This window comes from Haliotis rufescens, unplaced genomic scaffold (genome assembly GCF_023055435.1).
Source record: "Haliotis rufescens isolate VD_foot unplaced genomic scaffold, xgHalRufe1.0.p SCAF_13, whole genome shotgun sequence".
NCBI lineage: Eukaryota > Metazoa > Mollusca > Gastropoda > Lepetellida > Haliotidae > Haliotis > Haliotis rufescens.
This window is the reverse complement of record NW_025963813.1, coordinates 27904462-27931060: the sequence shown is the minus strand read 5'-3', so window position 1 is coordinate 27931060 and position 26599 is coordinate 27904462. Positions and strand designations below refer to the sequence as shown.

Sequence of the window (26599 nt, the reverse complement as noted above, 5' to 3'; positions counted from 1 at the left end):
TTATAATTTTATCAAAATCTGTCAAATGCCTGGTTTGGGGAAATGAGAAGGTCACTGTCAAGGTTCTTGTTAGTATTGAGTTGCTTGTTAACTTTAGGGGTGGTCGGGTAGCCTAGTGGTTAAAGCGTTCGCTCGTCACGCCGAAGACCCGGGTTCGATTCCCGACATGGGTACAATGTGTGAAGCCCATTTCTGGTGTCCCCCGCCGTGATATTGCTGGAATATTGCTAAAAGCGGCGTAAAACCATACTCACTCACTCACTCACATGTTAACATTTTCATTCTGAAAGTATTGATGTGTTCATGTGAATGGTATGGAGTCTTCATATTTGTACTGCAATCTGTTTGCAACTAGATTTATTTATTTTTATATATTCATATATTATTATCTGCTTTTGTTGTATTTATGTTTGATAAAAAATGTCTTTTCCTGACATGATCACTAGTGCGAATTCTATGTTCGACTAGAATATGGCAGACATCTATCCAAGGTGAAGGTCATTAGATGATTTAGATCACAATACAGTAGAACACGGATATAAAGAACTACAAGGGACCAGAGAAATCAGTTCGTTATATCCGTTTTTCATTATACACGTTTTCGCTCGGAAACGTCCACCATCTTGGATAAGACAAAACACAATACACGTAATTGCAGCATTGATTTGTATTAGCAGTGACCTTTCAATTGATAACAATTTATAACATTGATTTTATAACATTGATTTAATAACATTAAATTCATAAAAAAAATTCCAAAGATTGTTATCAAATACATGTACAAAATGTAAACATATTTATCATTTTACGATTTACATACAGGATGTGTAGTCGGTGATTTTGCTTTGGCCTCGTTTCGCTGACCGCATTCGTGAAACGGCATCATTCAGATCAGCCAAACTGTCAAATGATGTCATGTCTGTTAATTTTTGTGTGTACTTAATGTTGATTTTGGAATGTCAAATTCCATTGCAATGTCTTACTTGGTTTTTATGCCAGCATCAACAGCATTAATAATTCTCAATTTCGTCTCTAAACTGATAGCTTTCCTCTTACTATTGCCCGCCATGATAGCATATGCAAGTGAACTAACACTTGGACACAATCTTGTAAAATTTATATGTTTAATGTTTGTTTTACTGACAAGATTACATGTACAGGTAAGATTAACACAATCCAAATTTAACAAGGTTGATCCGTCACCGCTGATTGTATTGATTCGCCGCCATTGTGTTGATTCGCCGCTAATTGTGTACAGCCAGCCACTTAGTGAGATTTCTCAGTTCGCTATACATGTCACTAATTAGTGATAGATGGGCTTGTTGGTGATCAGATATCAGTTCGCTGTATCCGTTAGTTCGCTGTAGAGAGTTCGTTATATACGTAAATTTTATATGATATTATATAGGGGATAAATTGGGGATTTTTTAACAGTTCGTTGTATCCCTTTGTTCGCTATATCTTTGTTCATTCTATCCGTGTTCTACTGCACTTCAGAAATACTTGGTTTGAAGTTTTCAGAGATTCAGACTGTCCATGTTTGTTTTCTTTTCTTTCTACATGCAACCAAGCCTTGGTTTCATCAAGTAAATACAATTCATAGTTCACAGCTTGTTGTTATAGTGGTCACCTGGGATCCTATTCTAATGCATTGGAATAGCACCCCCAAAACATTACTACAGAAAGTCCCAAGGACTTCGGCATGTTATCATGGACCTGGGCCACTTGTAAGAAGCCCAAGTCAAGTAATATGTTGTTCTGTTTGGTTAGCTCAGTTAATAAAAGCACATTTCATGCATATGTTAACTCTAAAATCTACTGAAATGATGCCAAGAGAAAAGTTCAAGTTAGTAGACTCTGGCACAGATGGTAAAGCCTAATGTAGCCTTAGATACATTGTCAGTTATGTTTAATTGTATGAGAACAGCTGGTTATGCAGGGTGTCTAGTAACAAGAGTATCGCGGGTATATTGATTATGATGCATAAAACGGTATGCAAAAAATTGTCCCTGAATATGTCAGGAATACTTCATCCTCTGCCAAAAACCTTTGAGTCTTGCCTTATTTTTGTCAATAATTTCTACTCTTTATATATATGCTGGTATCGACTTTATGATGACTTTATGAACTTTTGCTTAACTCCAGCATCAGATAAGTAGCAAAAGCAGTCTTGATATGTCGTCCGCTTGTCCAAAGCCCAAGTCTGGTAAACCTTTATTTGGTCTTGTAAGCTCGGGTGATAATTATTTGGTCCATATATTAACAAGATACAATCGACTGTAAATGCTTTCATGATACAATTTTGGCATGTGGACACGGAAATCATTGGTACAGACTGCAAAAGACTGATAAAATGAACATTATATGCATCTCCATTCTATTATGATATATACCCTGGGACTCGTCACCAAAGCAGAACTTCTCTTGTTAGTTTGCTTGAAGTCTACAACAAATCAGAATACCTCTTCTTATTGTGAGTTCAGTATAGACCTACATTCAAAACTAGTCAAAACTTGAGATTATTTATGAATTTTCTTTTAGGTGGGGAATTTATGAAGATGAAGACGGGAGTGCAGTCTGTGATCCCAGTTGTATTAAATTAAGCCTAAGACAGCTTGCAACTCAGCGATGTTGATGATCTTGTTTTATCATAAAAGAACAATGTAACTTGATTGGATGACTATTTCTAGGTTCATGTCATTCACATCGTGTTAGACCCGTGAAGATCTGGGGTAGAATAGGTCTTCAGCAAGCCATGCTTGCCATAAAAGGTGATGATTCTTGTTGTAAGAGGCGAGTAACGCGATCGGGTTGTCAGGCACGCTGACTTGGTTGATGCATGTCATCGTATCCCAATTGCGTGGATCGATGCTTATAATGTCAATCACTGGATTGTCTGGTCCAGACTCGATTATTTACAGACCGCCGTCATATTGCTGAGTGCAACGTTAAACATTAAACAAACAAACATCACATCGTGTTACCCTAAAAGCACCTGGACTGGAATGGAGATAAAATACAATGGATGAATTGTGAAATTGAAACAAAGATTTATTATAATATTGAAGTGAAAACTGAATATGCTGAGTATGGAATACTGTTTACATTTTCAATCATTGATCAGCAGTCTGCAACTTTACCCTCTAGCCCAAAGCCTGACACCAGTACAATACCATATGCTAACACAGAAATGTACTAACAATGATACTAAATGCCTAGAATCAAGGTTTTTGGCACAGACTATATTAGGCACATTAACATTCTATTTCACTTGAGTTCTCTCGGGGATTATATGATAAGCCTATTTTGTGATGGCGCTGTATATTACCAGATTACTGCAGCATATTTTTTGTTGTGGATTATCAGCAGCTTTAATGCAGGTTCTTTTCAGCATGTCCAGAATTTGTAATTTTCTTGGTCATGGTTCATATTGTTTTCCATATATAGAGCCTCCTAGACACATGCAAATATTGAATGGACCCAAATAATTTACATTGGGAGTCCTGTATAGTATGGTTGTTTGAATCGTTAAATTTAACAAAATTTTAGATTGCAATTATATATTGACATTTCTCTTCTGTTTGGAAACACAGTCAAAGGACAGGGTGTCAGTGGTTGTTTTTCTTAAATCAAACACTGCAAACCCTATGTATAATATGCTAAATGCTTATGAGCTAGTGCAGAAATATGACATCAGTAAAATTCCATGAAATCAAATGAAGCATGCCACATGACACCAGAGACCTGTGAACATCCGCTGTAGAATAGGTCTTCAGCAACCCATGCTTGCTGTAAAAGGTGACTATGCTTGTCGTGAGTGGTGACTGACGGGATCGGGTGGTCAGGCTTGCTGACTTGGTTGATGCATGCAATCGATCCCAATTGCGTGGATCGATGCTCGTGATATCAATCACTGGATTGTCTGGTCCAGACTCTATTATTTACAGACCGCCGTCATATAGCTGGAATATTGCTGAGTGCAGCGTTAACAAACAAAACATGACACCAGACACCCATTTTCCCCAATTTGTGTTCCTGAGAGTCCCTTGGACTAGAATGTTGATAAACTAGCGCTGGCTATTGATATCGATCTAAGAGATCGATAGTCGCCAACTAAATGCCGATCAAATTTCTATAAATATTGGAGAAGTAACTTTCAGTAAATACACAAAGAGCTCCGAGACAAAACATCATATTTCACGTCACTCGCGAATGGTGACACATTTATGCAGGGATTACTTTGTGGACATTTAAGGTATAACAAAATTAGTTGCTTTCTGTCTTTGGCAGCAGACAAAAAGAAGTCTGTTTCGGTTACTTAAAACTTTATTCCATCACAATAGTTTATGTAAGATATTATTGATGACACAATTTTCATAGTGAATATTGTTAATATTTCTTCCCATCAACCATAATTCCGATTATCAATCTTTTTGGCCAGCCCTAAGATGTACCCAGTTAAGTCCCTCATAGCTGATGTATTCCCTATGTCTGACAATTTGTGAATGGAAGTTAAAGCTTAGAATGACAAGCCAGCAAATGGACAGCAAAACACGAACTTTATTTTCCACCTTACTTTTACAGACAATGTCATGTCATGTACCCTTTTCTTCTTGTTTTGTCATGGATCATCACTTCATATAATATGTCAGACAGAATTGTTGTTAAATGTGAAAGTGATTTCAGTGTCCTTACCATCAAATGATTGACAGGTAAACAGCTGTATACATGGTATAGCTTCATGAATTGGACCACATGTGATTATGACTGCTTCAGATAAAAACATCTTGGTTATCCAACAATTTTATGTACCCGGCTATGTTCAGTATGACAACTGAAATTTGAAACATTTTTGTCATAAACCATATGTTGTGTAGATTATATCTAAAATACTATATTTAGTATACTGATGGTTGAGTATAAAATTGATTAATGGTGTTTTTAGATATACTGTTAATGATAGTTTAAACAGCTGTGACCAAAGTGCTGTCAAGTGTGAACTTTATGATGGTGAAGTGGCTTACAGGACAGCAGGTGTCAGGGAACAGCAGCGTTTGCTACCAGCTCTAATGGCCTCTGTGGGCAGCAGCAGTGGTTTAATCCCAGGTCATGTCATACCAAAACACATTAAAAAATGGTACTTGTTGTTATCCTTCCTGATGCTTTGCATTAATAAAACAAGGACTTGTCAGCTCGTAGTCAATATACTGTGAGACTGTGGAATCATTATTTTGTTCATAATTGGAAATATTTTTATGTCCATTTTTTCTTTAACCCAATACAGAGACCATATAATAGAGGGACGGCCCTCTAGCCTATGCGCGAAACCATCAGTGCTACGGCTTGTACTGCGCAGCCTGTCCGGAAGCGAACAGAAACGCGTTAACTGCAGTCATCGCTGTCGCCTTTTTTTCCCATGCAAAAGATATATTTTACAAAACAAAATTACACTCATGTATTTCTTAACATTGTTAACATTACAACTGAGATTTGTTGGTGCCCTAAAGCATGTCGTTGTCACTGTATTTGATGACTGTGATCACGCTTTGTCTTTGTCCGAGAGAACAAAATGGCGCACATGTTAAATCGGCAAAAGTGCAGATTTTGATTTTCAATAACGGCCTCTAATTCGCAATGAAAGTCCTTGGTTACCAAGGTGTATAAAAAGGATATATGTTAAAAATTGGCTTAGTGCCATTTACAAATTTAGGGCGGATGCGATATTTCAGATTTTGACTCCAGAAATGGGACTAAATCTGACTTTTCCCGAAATAATTACACCACAACTCTTAATTTCCGCATGCTTTCAGACGAATGTGTTCCTATCATCGGTCCTGAATGAAATAGTTTTACATTCATCACGATTTCCCCTTTGGCTTGGTACCAAAGTTATTTAGGTACGATCGGTAGTTTTTTTTGTATGATTTTTGGCGCAAGGCCATATTTTACGTCACATATTTTAAATTAAATTACCATATAGCAGACGAAATAACATGCATTTTGTCTGTGATTATCATCCGCATATATCTTTTGAAACATTATACAAAGTGACTTATATTGTATGATATTAGAATTGTTTTTGTAAGACGCGTATTTTTTTTACCATTGCTTTCGCCATTTTTTCGTAAGTTTAACTTTGTTTCAGTTATAGGCTGCTATCACATATCGCGCATATACTACATACTACAATACTACATATTTGTTATCTTCTGAAGATTTTGTCTGTATTAATCATGACTACATTTAATCAATTATTTATTTTATGCCGTGTAAATATTGATACTAGGTACTACTGGTACTACTTACTTTGTGTATTTACACAACAATGAAAACATCATACAAAAATAAAAATCCGTTACATGAAATATTTGTATTATAAAATTATCATTTGCTTTGTAAATGCCAAGAAAAAAGAAGGATTATATCGGCAGTCGTCGGGAGAGAAGTTCCAGACAACAAGGTCGAAGGTGTCAAACTTATCTCGCTCCGGCAAACCCTATTATCACTGCTAGCCCCAAACTGGCATTAACCAATAACATTTGATTCTTTCGAAGCCCATTGTCAGACACATCGAAAATTCATTTAACAACGCTCGTAGTTTAATGTGTGTATTTTTAATTCATTGGAACTATTAGCATTATAAAATAGTAGCGAATTTACATGAAATAAAAACATTAATATGGCGTCATTTTTTTTCTGGCTAATAGTAAAGCATTTACACCAGTCGGTGATCATGCATTTTTGCAAGTAAATCTAGTCTGGACTTATTATAAGATATGAAGTTAATCTGGAGATATATTTTGTGAACATCGGGAATATGGTGATATGTTACAAGTGTCTTCCCTGCTTCTGAATGAGTTTTATTTACACTTCCTGAGTTCCTGTGCAATTTACCGGATCGTAGTTTTCTGTGGCGTTCGTAGTAGATTTGGTATATTTGTTTATTTATAATATTTAACAATTGCAGCATAATATGAGATATGTAAATTGAAATAAATGTCCCGGAAGACACACATGTTCAGCAAATAATTTGCAGCCAACTGACATGTGCTAATGAGAGATATCATACAAAAATCTTTGTAATCCGCTAAGAGACGTCCTTTTATTGGATTGTCGCTGGTCGTAGTCGGAGAAATCTCCGCTAAGGGAATTAACTCTTACCCCGGATATTATGTAATATTGTTTACGTGGTTACCAGAATGGCCAGTCGTGAATGTCTGCGCATCTATTGCGCATCTGCAGCGGTACAGGGAGGTTAACAGCAGGGTGTCGGGGTGTATCAGTTACATGCCAGGCCGTAGCGCTGATGGTTAGTGATAAACTGTTGGTGAGGGCCGTCCCTCTATTATATGGTCTCTGCCCAATACCAATAATCCTTTTTATTGGTCCTGTTATCAGTGAAATACAAGTCACATCTTCAAAGCCATAATATTTGTTATATCTATATTAATGTGTTGACATGAATAGGGAAAATCTAGGGTCCATAAGTATCCAGGGTATTCTGCAGCATGGTACATGCATCTCAGTAGGCTTGCACTTTGAAACCAGCGTAAGTCTGGACTAGGATATCACTCTTTGTCTGCCATATGTCCATTGTACAAGTAAGATTTTGCATACTAAAACATGTTTTTGAAAAAAAACCTCCCTATAAGGGAGATCATTCTGGCAAATGATAAGCTGACTTCAAGGTCAAGGTCACTGTTTTTTTCATAATCGTCTTGAGTTTTTTGTAAAGGATAATTGGCAGACAAGACATATGCGGCCTGTTAGACAAAGTCTCCAGTTGACTTTCTTATGAAAGGTCAAGGTCAAAAGAATGCGAAACGACAACTATCAAAGATCAGATTTTGAAAATGTGAAAATGTTTTTGATGCTGCTGTACTGAATTATAAGAACATGTCATTTTTCAAAACTTGTATGTAGAAAGTCCAGTAATGCTTTTGCATGATTGAAGGCATCAATTATATTGATTTGAGTTTTTCCAGTGGCATTCATACAAAAATGCTTGAAGCACCAGTGGCAATAGTGCTTTTATAATACTTTTAAATGGATTTATTTGACATGTGTTGTTACTGTAATTATACATAAGTTTTGTATGGTAAATATAGTTGTACATACCACATGGTATGCATAGATCATTTTACTTTGCTATGATGCAAGGAGGCACCTGGTTGTGATGGTAACGAACTGTGAGAATCTAATCTGTCACACTGAACTTATTTGTTTCATTAACATATTGGTGTGTAGAAGTACTAGACACAGTCTCATGTTCATGTAATAGCTTACAGAACGTGATAGGTGACTTGATACCTCACATGTAGATAACTCCTCGGTAGTAGACATGATTGAAATTAACAATTATATCCCGCTTTTAAAGGCCACATGTTTAGCTCACCTGAACTGCAATAGTATCCCAATAGTTTTATGTTTGTTTGTTTATTGTTTAACACCGCACTCAGGAATATTCCACCTATACAAAGACGGTCTGTAAATAATCAAGTCCGGAACAGAGTATCCAGTGATGTGACATGATGAGCATCAATCCATGCAATTGGGATACCATGACATGCATCAACCAAGTCAGCATTGGTTGCATGTAGAACTATTGTAGTACTATGTTAGTAGATAAAATACCCCCACCCCTCTGTCTAGTCTTAACCATGTTAATATGATCTGTCATTTCATTTGTTGCCTTCAGTATTTTACTGAGTTACATTAGATATGCATCTGTCCCAAGTTCCCAAGTAAGCTGTAATGTAAGGCACAGCTTGTACATGCTGTATATGTTATGATGCATATCAATATGTTCTCAATCTGTTCATCATGATTGTTATGCTGATGCTGATGTTGATGAATAATGCTTGTCCAGATTCTATTTCACGGACTTTGTGAACTCTGTCAGTTGGCAGTGAGATGTAGGACATGTCAGATTGCAGTAGATATGTAGAGATGGTTATCTTGATGAAAGTCTGCTAGATGTTGTTTACCTATCAGAAATATGTACTTCTATCTGTTCAAACAAAAATGCTTCACACATTTTACCCATGTCGGGAATCGAACCCATGTCTTCGGCGCAACGTGCTAACGCTTTAACCACTAAGCTACCCAACCGCCCCCTATCACTATGGAATAATTGACATTAAGTGATGGCAGTTGAGTGTAATATTCCACCATTTTACATATTTAGCAGTATTCAAAATTCAGCTGGAAAGTCTAGGTGTCCTTGGTGTAACCCTAATGTTAAAAGATTTAGTAGATTTCTTGATTCAAATACCACAAGAATCCCCTTGTTAGAGTACTGTTTAATGGATTATCCCTGCAGTGTAATTCTAAACATGTCATTCCAATTTTTTAACATTATTTAGACTTGGCCAATTTGCAGTAAACAGTCAACTTCTTTTTGGCCTGATGTTTAGAAGTTCTACCACTGACATTATCATCAACATGATTAAGAAGAGAAGGGACACTGGTAGAGAAAGGCATGTTGATGTTAGCCATCAAGAGAGCAAGTATTGAGCATTGTACTGGAGATAGTGTCCAGTGACATTGTAATCTCTCCTATCACCTTTATCAGAATGTAACATGATATAGGTCTATTCCTGACATCTAAACTGATACTAGGCTCCTTCAGGGATGAAACCTAAATACTTGTTGTCAAGGGTAACGAACTAGCATAGCTGCCAGAGGAAGGATTCTTATCATTTCATTGATGAGGTTTACATTTTTGGATCTTTATTATGCTATATGCGTTTCTTGGGATGATAAAATGTGATAATGATCCTTTGGTAACTGTTAAGAAATCACCGGTTTTATTTTGGCACAGTGAGTGTTTTGTTGCCTGTTTTGTTTTGAGAACGTTTTGGTTGTTTGGCTGCATTAGAAATCAAAATGAAAGCTTCATTGACCCAAGACATAGTAATAGTCATGATTGTTTTCTGGAAAAGTTCTTTGCATTTAAAACGTGTAAACCGTATTCGACGTAATAAGCGCCCCGCTTTAATAAGCGCCCACGGTGGTATTTGCTAATATATTGGCTAGTGAACAATCCCAATTAGCACCCCTTCCGATTGATCAATGTACACAAGACCTATTTATTTCTGTATAATACGCACTCGTGTGTAATATGCACCCTTAATTATGGGCAATTAGATTCTGGAAAAATATATCTGTTGTATATAAACATTTCAGGCTGTCAGCATAAACCACGAAATTTATCTTTCTCCAAAATAGTATTCTAATAAGAGCCCCCTATTTCTAATTTTGAGAGCGCCCAGGGCGCTTATTACGTCAAATATGGTACATACAGACATTGAAATAGTCCATGTCATGGTGTTATGGTCATAATTATGAGAACAGAATTTGTTTAAATCTTAGTATTAGACCTCGTATTTCCGCCCTGTATTTGTCATCAAGTAATCTCTGGAACTTGGAGAACAGGATTTGTTTCAAATTTGGTGCCAAGGTGTTGGGGTGTTTGCAAACCTCGGTCGATAACATGGACCTTGACCATATTTTCAAGGTCATGGGAAGCATATGACCAATGTGCTGTTTGTTAGTGAAAACTCTCATGATATGTTTATAGGTTGTGTTCATATGAGGTGGGAATGACATTTAGCTTGTTTAGAAGAGTTTGCTGAACCTCTTACTGGGTGCAACATTGGCCTTATTGTCAAGGTTGCAGACAGACCTCATTTGACAGATTTGGATAATGTACATATCCCTTTGCTGATCACTTCCTCATCCGGATGGAATTCAAGGATTTACTAGACCTACTCAGCATGCTCAGAGACGATATTCGGCCCCAATTTAGTAAGCCTGTTGCAAATGTCCGTAAATTCCCCAAATTGGAATTAATCATTACCTAGTTTATGCTCAGACAGTACAACCAATGTATTTCACTGATAACAGGACCTATGTAGAGGAAGAAACTTTAATGCTTAGATTTACATTATGGCTTTGAATTAAATATGAAAGTACTTGTTCAACATGTTCAAATACCTTTGATTTAAAAAAAACACTACAATTAAAAATATCCCAATTAGGAACCAAAAAAATATTTTTTTCCCATTTTTGCCTGCCAAGGGTACTTGTTTAAGATCCTTGATAAATCCCTGGGAATAATCACAATATTATTAACTGTCATGCCTTTTCTCTCAATGTGCCCAGCACCATTTATATGACTGGAGTTACAGGTATAGATGACATTCTTTACAAAGTCCAAATGCCTTTGGAACTCACCTGAGCTTGCTATTTATGCCCGGTTGTTACTCTTGTGTCATTTCTCAACAGAAAACAGAGATACCTGTACCAGCTTAACATTTCTTAATGCATGTATTATGTTATGGCTTATCGTGGGTTCGAATCCTGGTTCGCTCTGATTATGTTTTTAGGTTCATCAGCATCATCGTACCTGTGTTCACGGGTTTCACCAAAGTGGAAAACGTTGACACATGAATCGCTTCGGGCTTTTCTCCCACATTAAGCTGACATGCTGTGATATAACTGGAATACTTTTCAAAGTGACGTTAAACCCAACTCAGTCACTCATTCTCATAAAGACATGATCTCCACTGGAGGGTTTGTCATATCTTGAAACAGAGAGGCATCAAATCAGAGTAAAAATTTACAAAGCCACAAAGAAGGATTTACATTGGCTAGACAAAATGCATGAACATGAAGATTACAACAATGTCCTTGGTTCATTGTTATTTATTAAAGTGTGTCCAATTTAAAGTCTTGTGTTCATTTCAAGCCTTGGTCTAGAGTTCTTATTATGCTTATTGAATGTCTTGTGTGAAACTGAAATATTGTCTTTTTGTAATTGGGGAAAGCATTAACTATTAAATTTGAATATGTCATAAAATTTGAGCAGGCAATCAGAGTGGGTTTTTAGACTGTTTGAATCCGGTTTCCTTGGACTGCCAGTTTGCCCATGCCTTTTGCCCCTTTAAAATGAACTCATCTCATAGACATCAGAGTGTCCTTATGTCCAGACACATCAATCAGATATGATGAAGTGCCAAGTAAACTGTGTGTAAACCACATGTCATAATCTTAAATTAGAGCCCTCAAGAATGGCTACAGTGGTGATTGGTTTGGTCAGCTAATTCTCTGAGAAGCTTATGGTGGTGTAGGAACTACTTATTGGAAGCAAGATGGGCAAATCTAGACATTGTTAATTTGTAAAGCACAAGCACCTGTCAAGCTGTGTGATCAAAGTAGCAAAGCATTACCTGCAGATTACCTTCAGTAGAAATCAGTCTCACAGTCATCTTGTGGACCCTGTTGGTGACTGAGAAAGAAATCATTGATAAGGAATTCTGACTGGGATATTGCATCCTCATCCCACTTCTCCACCACTCATTCTTCCTCTACCCCTACCCCACACTCCCTCCAGCTTCCCTTCCCCATCCTGCTTTCACAAACCCCCTCTCCCCATTTCTCCCCCGTCCCACTCTCCTCTCAATTCTGGATTCTCCACCCTAGGTTTTTCCTTCCCTTCCCCTCCCCTCCCCCTTTATATCTTATGGAATTAGCTTACCAAGAGTCTATTGATCAGATCTTTGTTGACCCATTAACTCGTTATAGCCTTTTATAGATGCTGTGTCCATTTTTGTCGTGGAAGCTCAAATTGTACTCTGCTGTCCATCATGACATGCTTTCCTAGCTTAAGGTGTACTTTTAAGGAGGCTATTTCAGTTGTTGCCATTTTTAAGGTCTTAGATGATACCCTGTTTGTAAAAATATAATGACAGTATCAGTATGTATCAGCAGTAAGCTCTTGTTGATAATAGTGCAACTATTAAACTTTGCACTCAGCTGTGCGAGGATACAACTGACAAGATCCATTCATGCTGACCTACTTTTAGACGCCTAAATGATTTTTTCCACATTGTCAACATGTGTTACTGTATCTTATGTATTTAGCGCCCACTGCTTATAAATGCCTGCTCATGGAATTTCATGTGATAATACAGAATTAGGACTTCTGGTTCTGTGGTGCTTTCAGTTATTTAATCGGGGGACTGCTTACATCCTCTAAAAATTGAATAATGTCAATGACTCCTTAATAATGTTAACTTTCATCCTTAATTTCAAACACTGTTGTCATGGTAATGGATTTTTTACTTACCAATTATTTACATGTAGCTTAATCCAATAAAAACATTAACCTAAAAAAAGGGATTTAAGTCAATGACAACCTACTGTTATATATATTTGTATTATACCATGTGTATTCTTCATACACTTGATATATATATGAATATATAATATACACTGCTCAGCCACTAGCAGTGTTTGAAATAAATAAATGAAAAATAACCCAAATAGCCCACATCATTTTCATTGGGTCTTACTGTTTATGTATGGAATTATTTTTAAAAGTGTTCACTAGAATGAAAATTATTGTACTGTAATCATGGTAATCTGGCTTCAGTCTTGTAGAACTGTCTGAAAAAGTTGTTTGTTGACCATCCTTGACCATCATGTTAATCTCTAGTTTTAGTCATCTTGCAGTTCCACATCTTGAGTACTCAAGGTGCTAAATTCAGCAAGTATACGGTAGCCACTTCACCATGTTCACATAATAACTGCCATAAAACCTTTTGTCAGGACAGATATAAAATGCCAAGCTTTTATGACTGCATGACTGGTTATATCTTATGCATTAGGTGTTTCTAGTGTGCTACTGTATACTGAGGCATCTAGACAGGTCGTGCTAACTCGGTGAAACTGAATGATGTGTGGAGAAGTTGCCTTGTCTGGGGACACTAACACAATGTTAAATAATTTGGCCCTAAACATAAACTGTGCCCACAAATCACTGTAAAGAGTTGGTTAGGTCCTTTAATCGTGGGCACCAATTCGGTTTGCCCCAATTATGGTTCTGGGTTTGTCAACATACCCGTGCTGGTGGGTTTCACCAAAGTGGTAAACGTCTGAGACCTGTATCACTTCCAGCTTTCCTCCCACAGTTGGTAGTCCACAGGGAAATGTAACTGGGCTATCAGAGGTCTTTAATATTTCACTCATAACTCAAATTAGTGTAGCCCACTTGTCTGTTCACATGTCTCATATACATTAACAATCAGGTAGAGGTATGCATCATACACATGTATCTGTGACATATGTCATCGTTGGAATAAGACCTCTTAATCATCCACTTGAAAATAATGCTAATACATTCAATTGCAATGTAGATTTCACACACCTCAAAATTCAAAACAGCCTGAAATAATGTTTGATAATAAGTTATCAGGGTGTGATTTCGTTCTTCTTCTCCATGCTGACCATGCTAACTGCACAACAGATTATCCTACCATTGTTGGACCTGTTAAAATCTGGGGTAGAATAGGTCTTCAGCAACCCATGCTTGTCGTAAAATGTGACTATGCTTGTCGTTAGAAGCGACTAACCGGATCGGATGGTCAGGCTTGCTAACTTGGTTTATGCATGTCATCATATCCCAATTGTGTGGATCGATGCTCATGATACTAATCACTGGATTGTCTGGTCCAGACTCGATTATTTACAGACCGCCATCATATAGCTGGAATATTGCTGAGTGCGGCGTTAAACAACAATCCAACCAACCATTGCTGACAGCACGACATCCTTCACTTGAAAATTTAAAACAAAAAGATATGATCTCGGACAACATCAGTTAACACATCATCCTGCATATTTTGTACTATTACACTAAAGAGGGACTGTGTCTGGGACAGGTACATTAACACTTCAATATTATTGAAATAAATTATTATAATCACCTCATAAGGATTACCGTGTTACAAAGAAAACATTGTTTTGGCTAATGTGTATGAACATGTTCTGAAGATTGGTGGTCTGTGCTGTACACAAACAGGAAGTAAACATGTACAACGCGTGAAATGAAAGTAATTTTATTTCAATTAGTTTAGATCTTTTTTACATAATGTATCATTGAAAGAAGTCATATTTATTTTCCTGTTTGTGGAATGTTTTACTGACTGCTCTTCATGCAGTCTGCTTATTTATAAACTTAAATGCACAATATGATTTTAACCTGCACCAGTGCTGTCTAATCAGTGGGAAATTGCACAAGGTTTTTTCTAAAAAAAATGATCAACCCCCCTGTTTTTATTAATTTCTTTAACATATGCCTTGCATTGTTGGAAAAATAATATTGTAACCTTTTCTTGCAGACTTGCAGACTTGCAGACTGTGTTAAAGTATCCCAATTGTGTTGAAAAAAAGAATGAGCACCTGTTTAAGTTGGGAAAAAATAAAAACTCCTAATTATTGAAAAAAAGTATGCTGATCTCATATCAAAATCGGGGAGGTCGGGTAGCCTAGTGGTTAAAGCGTTCGCTCGTCACGCCGAAGACCCTGGTTCGATTCCGGACATGGGTACAATGTGTGAAGCCCATTTCTGGTGTCCCCCGCCGTGATATTGCTGGAATATTGCTAAAAGCGGCATAAAACAATACTCACTCACTCACTCAAATCAAAATCCCAGCATCCCCCTGAAATTTGAAAGGATGCTCTCTTAGCTTCGAAATTCTACCTCTCTTCAATTTTGGGTGTGGTGTGGTAGAGACATAAAGGTCTGGGTTCAGTTCTCTATATGAGAACTCCTTCAGTGGTACCACTCTTTGATATGGCTGGAGTAAACCATTGCTCACTTCAAGTGGACATGCTACAGTGCTGGTACTCTGGGTACAAAGTGTCATTGTTATTTGCAGGCTACCCCCTGGCCTTCCTGTATCGGCACTGGATCATCCTTCAGCCTGCTCCGGTCAAACACATCTTCTTCACTGTCTGTGGCCTTGTTCTCTGTTACTTCAATTTCGGTGAGTATTGGAGATGCTAGAGTTGTAATTATTCATCAAACTTGATGTAGGAGAAAATATGAATGGTTTCATTTCTTGCAGACTATAATAAACCCTCGAAAGAACAGTTTATTACTTTTAGTGTATATATATAAAAAAAATCAATTGAGCATCTCCTGTTTATGTTGGAAAAAATAATTGACATTAAAAAAAGTGCTGATCACAAAGTTACACTTGCTCACATTCCGAAATGTACCACAATACTTGCATGTGCTCTTATCTGTGGTGTTTAAGCCATCTTTTTCATAGACAGGATGGCCAAATACCTGGCATACTAACAATTTACAGTTAGCAGTGACAAGTATGGTGCAATGGATGAAATTATTTACGTTCTCACTAGTCATTTTCACTAGTAAATAGTGTTTGGTTTAACATTTATTAAAGAATACATTTAAGGTAAGAATCGATACCTTTTACTTAGTGTGTAACTTGAAAAGTAAAAAATTGCAATCCACCGATGCATTAGTGTATTATCCTACCACTAATGGAAATGTCCATAATATCTGTGTATGAGTTTTGACAAACATATTGTTCTGTTTGTTGCAGGTGATGCTGTCTCACACTCGCTTGTCAATATCCTGGTCGACTATGTCATCCTCTGCCTCATCCCGGGAACAGCGCTGTCTGTGGCCTTGGCTTTCGTTTTCAACACAGTGAGTAGATGTCAATTCAGTGATTATGGGGTATTGATTTACATTAGAAGAATACCCAGAGTTTGAAATTAAATATGTAAACTTGTTAAAAAGTTTTTTTACCAATGTTATTCTACAGTGTGTCATGGTCATAGTTGAGAAGTTATGTTACCATTGGATTTATCAATATTCAGATAGTAAAATCCTCTAAACTCGACCCCACTGGGGATTCTGGGTTAGAATAGGTTCTCGGCAACATATTCTTGTCATAACAGGCGAACACATTGGGGGGTCAGGTTCAGTGATGTGGTTGATGGTGTTGGACATTGCTCATAACATCGATCACTGGTTTGTTTGATCGTGACTCAATTGCATACAGGTTGCTGGCATGTAGCTTGAATATTGCTCAGTGCAGTGTGAAATAAACTCATAAATCGAAGTCCTCAGGAAAACCCTTATAGAGTTATATGTAGTTTGAGACAAGCAGAAATCATCAGACCATATCTTGGGCCAATGCAATATATGGGGTAATGAAATTGAGCCTGCAAGGTTCACTGCAAATATTACTGCAGGAGGCGCTGTTAGGCTGGTAATTGTTTCCTGTTTCCAAGGTAAAATATCTTAGTTCTACACATTGCACTGAATAAAATAGGGTGTCTGCCTGGAGAGTGAAAGGTTGGCAGCCTGCATCATACCAAAAGACGTAAAAAGATGGTTCTTGTTGGTACCCTGACTGGCATTCGGAATTGAGGGGATAAAACAAGGACTGGTCAGTCAGTATACTGTGTCTGAGGGGGTGTCCAGGTAAAACTGTGGAACGGTGTCTCAGTGGTCTGGCACTTTCAAACCGGTTTAAGTCTGGGCTAGTATGGGCAGCCAAACACACATGTTCATGTAAGTGCAATAATCTTGAATGCAATGTTTAACCCCATTTCACTCCACATCAGAAATTACAACGTTTAGATACAGTATACACAAGAAATGAACACAATGACATGGAGCAACTTCAAAGTCTGGAAAGACCTTTTACTATTTTTCATGATGTAAAGTGTTGAGATAAACGTTTAATTGGGATGCTTGTTGCTATGGTTACAGTTTTACCTGATGGCTGGGTATTACAAGGTGGAAACGGATGACTACCAGATCATGTGGACCATGCCCCACTGTGTGCTGACACTCCGCCTTACAAGTGTTATATTTGATGTCTATGATGGACACAGGAAACAGAGGAAGGTGAGGCTGCCCCCATTCCTATTGTGTAAAATAGCTCCCCTGCAAACAGGGTCATTGGACATGACTAAACAAAAGAAGGAATCAGATGTCAGTTTGCACAGAGTGTGGTTTTATTATTATTTGGTGATCTGGGAAGATCAGGGTGGCCCGGTCGTCTAAGGCGCCACGATTTGCTGGCGCAGAGTTGAGTCCCTTTCCCTTAATCCCGATTATGTTTCTAGGTTTGTCAGCACCATAGCCGTGCTCATGGGTTTCACCGAAGTGGTAAACGTCTGAGACCTGCATCACTTCGGGCTTTCCTCCTACATTAAGCTGACACGCCATGATATAACTGGAATACTGTCAAAAGCGGTGTTAAACCCAACTCACTCACTCTACAATGGGGTCTCTATAGCATCAACGTTTGGTTGACTTCTGTGTTAGGTATAGGTCACAAGAAGTATTGTTCAGATTTCATGGAATTTTGGATTAATTCATAAAAAAAAAGTGCATTTTCCAATCATTTAAGATAGACTTACAATAAATAACTCAATAGCTGTTATTTGTCATGGTTGTGTCAGATTTTAAGGTTGTTTTGAAGGCCATTTACTCATAAAATGACTTATAAATAGTTTCATACAGGAAGATTTGTTATCATGGTATGGAGACTTCATATTTGTAAAACCACCTAAGATTGCAACAAGTAATGTTCTTGCATGTGATTGTATGACTTTGCAGGTCAAGTAGTGATGTAAAGTAGACATCTCAAAATTCTTGTGTACACATCATTTAATTTGATGAAACTTTATTTAGATGATCTCTAGGTAGTTCATGGCTGAGATTGAGGGTCAAGGTCATTAAACGGGAAATACATATAACTTTGTAATGAAGGTAGCTAGAGTCATAGGATTTTTTATTTTAGAGTTGTTCTGCATTGGGCATATTTTTGCCCGGAGCAGGAAGTGATATTATTAAACCTGAAGTGTGTTTTCACTTTGTTTTAAAGGTAGCTAGAGGCATGTGCTTGTCTGTTTCAAAGTTGTAATTCACTGGTAAGGTCAAATGTCACCTGACTTTATTTCTTATCGGAAAGTTTCTCGGTCATTCAGGAAGAGATCGGGGAGAACTGCTTCTGTTTTTTTGCATATAATGAAAACACATTTCTTGTTTTATTTTACTTCCACTTTCCTAAAAAACTTAGTCATGGGTCATCTTAGGTCCCACATTTCATTGTGCAGAGTTACATCCCTTTGACATGCTAGAAACTTACTGTCATTGGTTTGAATCCAAGATTCGCCCTCATGATGTTTCTAGGTTTGTCAGCACCATACCAGTGCTCATGGGCTTCACCGAAGTAGTCAGCATCTTAAGGCCTGCATCATTTGGGGCTTCCTCTCACATCAAGCTGACATATCATGATATGATTGAAATACTGTTGAAAGCGGCATTAAACCAAACTACAGTAAACTATGTTTATATTGAGCACGTTTATATCGAACCGACATGCTCATGGTATATACAAACATATTTTTTTATCCTGGCCATTTTCTGTATATGTATATGCTGTATGTATGCTTATAACAAACTACGGTTATATCGAACTAAAATCAGTGGTGTCTTTGAGTTTGTTATAGCAGTAATTTGTTGTAACTCTATCAAATCCCTGAGGAGTTACCTTTGAACCTTTATGCTGACAGCCTGATATGATACAAAAGAAAAGTCTGTGCGTATTAGACACGACAGATATATTTTCCCAGAATTTAATTGCCCATGATATGGGGTGCATATAACACACGAGTGCGTATTATACACAAATAAATAAGTCTTGTGAGAGGAGCTAATTTGGATTGTTCACTAGCCAATAAATTAGCAAATATCGCTGTGGGCACTTTTTAGAACGGGGCGCTTATTACGTCAAATACGGTATGTTAGCAGTTAGCTGAATACTCACATTCATGATATCTATCACTTTACTTTGCCTCACACTGACCTGCTTGATGAACACCGAGCTTTATGTGTATTGTTATTGACAAATAAATCATGTTGATGTTTCAGGCGGAGTTGACACCTGACCAATCACAGACAGCGTTAGAAAAAACACCATCATTGTTAGAAATGTTTGGTCATTGTTACTATTTTGGAGGATTCCTCATAGGACCACAAGTAAGTCTTGAATGATGTAATATTATCCATAAGGGTAAAATAGTCATGTGTAGTTACATTCCAAAACTTGTACATGTGCCTTTTGGCAATTCTTTATGGTGATTGGTCAAATGAAGCAATATGACATCACAGTGCTTCATTGTTGAGAAAAATATGATATGACGTCATCCAGTATTCAGGACCTTCCAAACTGATTACATTATGTCATCTAAAAAAATAAGGTGCCTTTAGTAATACTCTATAGGGTTCACATTAGATATGTTTTGTCTTCATTTTCTCTTCATTTGTAATATATAGAATAACCTACTCCAAACTCAGAATTACGGATTATCTGTCTCTTGTGAATGAATGCTTTAAGTCCCTCACCAAAGGCTTGGGATTACCATCATTCATTCACTTGGGACAGAGAAATCTGAAATTCCTCATAGCTCATTGTTTATCCTCATCTGTTCCATGGCCAATCTGGAAATATTTGCACTTCTTTGACAGCCTTTGAAATACCAACATGTATTTCTGAGAGGATAGCCAGTCCTGGATTACACATATTGCCTTGTAACACATATTCCATTTTTTGTAAACCAAAGAATTGGTAACTTGATCTCAGTTTTCCAATCACAAGTTCCAAATGATATCAATATGATCTTATTTAAGAAGATTTGAGAACTAAATATTAACCAGCTTATGAATTGGCCAACAGGTAAGTGTAAATTGGTCTGGCTGTCATCTTGAAAAAAGGTACTGGTGTTTTGAAGCCCTCAACAACTATATGTATATTTGAACTGGCCATTCCCTCGAAAAAAAACATCTTGGCTGCTCTAAAAATATCAAAATATCACATGTATTTTTGTTTTCCGATTTAAGCAGCTAACACAATGTGGTCACTAAAGGTTATCCATCTTGAATTTGTTTCAGTTTTCTATGCGGAGATACCTCAACTTTATAGACGGTGCTTTTCAAAAAACGAAAGAGGAGCCTCCCGATAGGTAGGCAAATGTTCATTTACTCTGTTTTCAGCAGTTGCCATGCTTTCACACTGGCATTATGTTGACTATGCATGGACTATTGTAGATTTTAAGCATTACACTTCTTGAACAATTTTGGTCACAAGACAAATAATTTTTGGTAGGTGATGAAGCAAAGAAATTAACCAACAGAAATATTGTGCCAATAATTCATGTGGATTTTAAGACTATGGAACAATTGTTTTGTCAGCTGGTTGTGTTCTCTGTCAATATTAGAACACACTGAATTTTTTAAGATGATCATCACCTCCTGGTTCATTCACAGATATAACAACATAGTACACTTGTACAAGTCGCCTTCCTGCGAATTTCTCCCCTGTCCAAATGACTTTAACAATGAGCGACACATTTTTTTTTCGCAAGATAAGCCTTGTGCTTGGGTAGGGTCAAAAGTAGACAACAGCAGAAAATATATTTCATTCACCTTGTTTTATTAAATCCATACATGATATGTTACGATGTATATATACTACGCTGATGTGCGTTAGGTGCACTAGGACTCTCCAGAGTCTATTTCCTGGAGAGAGTCAGGTATGACAAGGTCCTTTCGATAGGCTGATCTAGAACGGTACAGGATGTCTTTCGTGCAGTGGAATGTTGACATTGCTGCAACAAGAGATGACACTTCTTCATCGTACAGGGCTGGCATCGATGCCAGGGATGTAGTAGCCTTGAACTTTGGTGACCTTAACGTATCTTGCATCTGCAATACAAATGTAGCAATAAACTTTTCCTGTCTCACACTATAACATTTCTTCTTTCTTCTTTGATCCTATAATGGAAACGTAACCTCTAAAATACAATTCACCGCAACACATCCCAACATCACCATGGTCACCGCCTCAAACAAATGGGTCATGCACAGTAATCCTGGATTACGGATTTCCCTACTACATTGTAGAGATAATGTAGTACATCTGAGCGGGATCCTCTTCACCCGGCCTGACTGGAGTGCAGGCATACTTTTTCTACATCAGACCCTCATGATTTATGCTGCGATTGCTGAGACCGGTGTAGTTCTGACAGGAGGAGCTTTTTATGTGATCATATTTCTGACAAATAATTTCATGTATAAATTCACAAGTGTCAACAAGAAGTGGATCCAAGGACTCCAGCAAGAAATTGAAGGACACCGACAAACACAAGTCGTCTACCAAGAAGTCGAAGAAGCCCAGCAAACTACCTGTCCCCTACTCTGTTACAGTGGCAGCGCCTCCGGAATCTTCCCTGTCTGATGGTGTTTCCGACAGCTTCTTGACAGACGGCGTTGCTACTTTACCTCATCAACAGTCCGTTGCTGAAGAATCAGGGTCCACTGCCGACTTCTATGGAGTTTCGCAAGGTTCTGTCTGTCAATCCTTCCGAAACTACACCATTGGTTGACCCTTCTACCACTCCTAGACCATTTGTTACCTAGTCTATCCTAGACTACCAGCCGCTTTGTGTCACACGCTCCTTTGCGTGTTGTTTTTGGTGACAAAGATAACTGCGCTCCTCTGTTGACAGTGGCGAACACAGATGCCACTGCTTCTGATCAACCTTCTACTATGGTAGATAGTGTTGTGTCCTGTCTTGAAAAATTGTTGACTGGAGACCCCTTCCGGATCGATTAAAAATCATTCGCTGTATCGTTTGTTCTTTACAGCTACATGTTCGTGCATGTAACTATGTAAACCCTGAAAACATGTTCCGCATGTTCTACCTGATTTCTTGCTGTTCAGTCCGACTAACGTTTCGGTATCATATCATCAGTTAGGTGTGTTTTCCCACTCAAAAGTTCATGTCTTTACGACACTAGGCAGTGTTTTAGATATTTTATTTGTTTCACTGTTTAGCATCTGCTTCCTTGTGTACGTCTTACAGTTATAGTCTATACTGGCTGGGGTATCTGTGCCCCACCATCCAACTAGGGGATTAATGCATAGTGTGAGATAGTAAAAGTTTAAGAATTTGAAAATTATACTCTAAATTGTATATTTATGTACCTATCCTATCTCACTCGTTATATGCGCTCTGATGAAAGAGAATGGTGTGGCAGGGGGATTTACGTGATGCATGGGATTACAGTGCATGACCTATTTGTTTGGGCGGTGACCATGGTGATGCTGGGATTTGTTCAGTAATCACGGTTCTAGTGTTGGACACGGTAAGCACATATTTAGGCAAGGTGAATGAAGTTCAGTTATCATGTCAGTTGAGCACCCCTTTCATAATCCTTGTAATAAACACAAGTAAAACAAGAAGAAACTTCAAAGTGCACCGCGATTTACCTTTCTGCGAATACTTAAAACTAAAATGTCACTCACCCGCTTATATTTGTTTCTGTTTCAGTGTGTACCCTGGAGTACAGAGACTGCTACTAGGACTGGTGTATATAGTTATTTTTCAGACTGGCAATCTGCTAGTACCAGATGATTATTTATTATCTCTAGACTTTGAGGTAAGTTTTTGTTCTTTACATGACTTCTTTTTCTCATCACCAAATAAAGATCAGACATTGTCAAACTAATAAGATTAAGCAAATCTGTACGCACTTGGAATGAATGAATGAATGAATGAATGAATGAATGGTGTTGCTTTACGCTGCATCAGCAGTTTTCCAGTTATTCAAGGTGGGCACTTGAAAGATCGATAACGTGATTTTAGGTTATTTCCTGATATTTTTTAGTGTCATTTTATAATAGATTGCCCAGTAGAGATTTCGATTAGAATAGGTCCACTGCAGCTTGTCATGAGAGGAGCTGCTTGTTATGGTTGGCTAGCTGGTTTGTTGCCTCTCATGACAAGCAGCAGAGGACCTATTCTAATCCAAATTTCAGCACCAGGCTTGGTGCCTTGGTAGATTGCGTATCATCATACAATGGCTCTGTGGGACACTTCTAAGTATTAACCACAGGTTTGTCTGCCACAGACTTGATTATTTGCAAACTGACGTGATGCAGCTTGAATGTTTCACAACGAATCTGCAATCTTCAAAATTGGGATAACTCTTCTGCTCTGTTACCTATAAAAAGGCATTACTCCCAACATTACTTGGTATTGTTTGGTATTGAATGCATTTACTATTGTGCAAACATTTGACTGATATATAATCTTTCCTGGCTCTCTGTTTCAGAATGTTAATTTTCTCGCCAGATGTGCCTATGTTTTGATATGGGGGAAGCTTGTTATCATGAAGTATGTCGGTTCATGGTTATTAGCAGTAAGTAATATTTCCTTTGTCTCACCATAAAGAAGTGCAATAAGCTGAACATGTACTGATGTATATACTCATACAATGGTTTGATATTTATCTGGTATTCAGACCAGGCTTTTTTTGTCCGAAAATTCAGGTCTGTATGTTAATGATAAAACACGATTCCCAGGGCTTGGTTGAGGATGTAAATTCGCAAGGGAGGGATTTTCTAAATTCAAGAAATACCAGAAAAAACAACCCCAAAGACATCAGGATACCTTATAGTGAAACAATAGCGGAGCGGAATTCAACAAAAGTGTGCTACAGTAAGACCATGTGCAACATGCAGACAAACTATAACCCTTTCATCACCGTCCCCGAATGTTTACATTTTAAACCAAATCCGATGGACAGTGTTTTATCTGTCCTATGTGTCGAAACAAAAGTCTGACACAACATTTATCAACAATTGTATGTTTCCAACACACTTTCTTGAGCAGACAAAAAATATATCTTGCTGAAGTACATGTTCTTGAAAAAAATATTCTTCACTTTAATGTGGATTATCAGCGCCTCTGTAGCCTAGTGGGTCACTCACTATTTTAAATTATTTGCATTGATAGTGATTGTAAACCATTTGGATTTTTTAACCCTTGACATTTGTGGCCAGCAGAATAAAAAAGAAAATCCATTTGTTTTTTGTTTTTGTTTTTCACATTTCAGTACTTTTGTATTTTCAAGTCCTATGTTGTGTAGTTTACTTGACCTTAAATTTGACAGCATTATAAAATATGGCATCGATAAGATATCAGTGATTTTAGGTTCAATTATTGGAGACGAGGACTTGACAAGTACACTGTAGGTTATTTAGGTGTCTGGTTCTTTCTTATGTATGAATTTCTTAAAAGCAATAATTCCTTTAAATACCTCACCTCTATTACATCATAGCTATTAATTCCTGTTTTAACTCTCAATCAAACAATACATTATTCATCTGCGAGGCTGGAAAATGTCACTTCTTTCCTGGCTAGGATGTAATAGAAGTAGTGTTCCTAGAATTATACATAATGATAAATATTGTTTGATAGCTGTTGGGGACAATATGTCTCGGAATTGTTTTATGTGATGTGGTATTTCAAGATGTGTTGATGTTTTCAGGAAGGCAGCATTATAATATCTGGTCTGAGCTACAATGGGAAAGATGAGAACGGGAAGGCCCAGTGGGACGGATGTACCAATGTTAATCTCACTAAGCTGGAGAGTGCTGTCACATTCCACCAGATGATACAGTCCTTCAATATCAACACTAACATGTGGATGTCCAAGTAAGTCCCATTCCAGATACCTACCTACTTTTCTTGATAAGAATTTTTCTTCCTCATTTCCAAAATGTGTCTCATAACAGTGAGAAGTCACATAGAGGGAGTTTCTACAGAAAATTAGTGGAATCTTTTGTATTAACAGTGTTGATACACCATTTGTGTTTTTAGATTTGTTGATGTTGAGTATTCAATACCAGAAATTTTGAACCTCTGTCTAACACTCAAATAAGATAGCTGGACATCAAATACTCAGTAACATCTGCAAATCTGAAAAAGCAACTTGTTTATCTCCAAATTTACTCTCACAAGTAGCTGCTCAAAATAATTGACAGTAGATAGTTCCATTCTAATAAGTTGTCATATGGCTACAGCAGACATTAGCAATGAATACGATAATTACAAAAAGTACTTTCTCTTCAGATACATATTCAAGCGGTTAAGGTTTCTGGGCAACAAGTTTGTGTCTCAGGGCGTGACTCTGCTGTACCTGGCTGTCTGGCATGGTCTTCACACTGGCTACTACATGTGCTTCATGCTGGAGTTCTTCATGACCAACACACAGAATCAGGTAATGGTGGCATTATCATCTTGTCTTGGTAATGGCTGTGGTGCCAACAGGAATTAGCAAATTTAGATCAATATTTCGAATGACCTTTTTTTAACAACCTTATGCCATGCAATATGCAAATGATTGTCTTTACTCAGTACCAAGGGTACTTAGTATCTTGAGGGCAACAACAGTTCCCAATATTCCGAGTACCTCCAGTTGCAACATATTTACTGACCCAGCCTAACATAGTTAGGTGGTGACATGTTACGGGACTACTGAAGTCAAACACACCCATGGGTTAAAGACGAAGTGACAGTCTGAGCCTAGTCCATGCTATGGCCAGGACACAATTGCTAAAGGGAATATGCAAGTGATCCAGCCCACCATCCAACTGTGGGATACTTGCATACTTTTGGGAGTCAAGACTATTCCCCTTACTTATAACTTATCCTGACACAACAGGCCATGACTGCCCCCCCCTTCATCCCCTCGTAGAATTGGACTTGTTACCCGTCTATGGACGATTGTATGAAAAGATGATGAGTAGCACAGGAGCATGCTGGGAATCAAGTGGTTGGATGGTGTGTTCGGGTGAAAGTTCTATATTGTTCGACACTGTTCTATGATTGAAGCAAGAAGAAATATTGCATT

General features: G+C 37.7%; 1 protein-coding gene across 1 annotated transcript in view; it reads left to right on the top strand.

The window, feature by feature from the left end:
• Window positions 1-26599, top strand: part of LOC124152485 (lysophospholipid acyltransferase 5-like) — a 53482-nt gene that overhangs the window by 6112 nt on the left and 20771 nt on the right. The window contains exons 2-10 of the mRNA XM_046525428.2: window positions 15726-15833; window positions 16419-16525; window positions 17600-17737; window positions 19772-19879; window positions 20792-20862; window positions 23233-23341; window positions 24017-24103; window positions 25235-25401; window positions 25819-25966. Of these exons, the coding sequence (XP_046381384.2) occupies window positions 15726-15833; window positions 16419-16525; window positions 17600-17737; window positions 19772-19879; window positions 20792-20862; window positions 23233-23341; window positions 24017-24103; window positions 25235-25401; window positions 25819-25966 (1043 nt within the window). The remainder of the gene's footprint in view (window positions 1-15725; window positions 15834-16418; window positions 16526-17599; window positions 17738-19771; window positions 19880-20791; window positions 20863-23232; window positions 23342-24016; window positions 24104-25234; window positions 25402-25818; window positions 25967-26599) is intronic.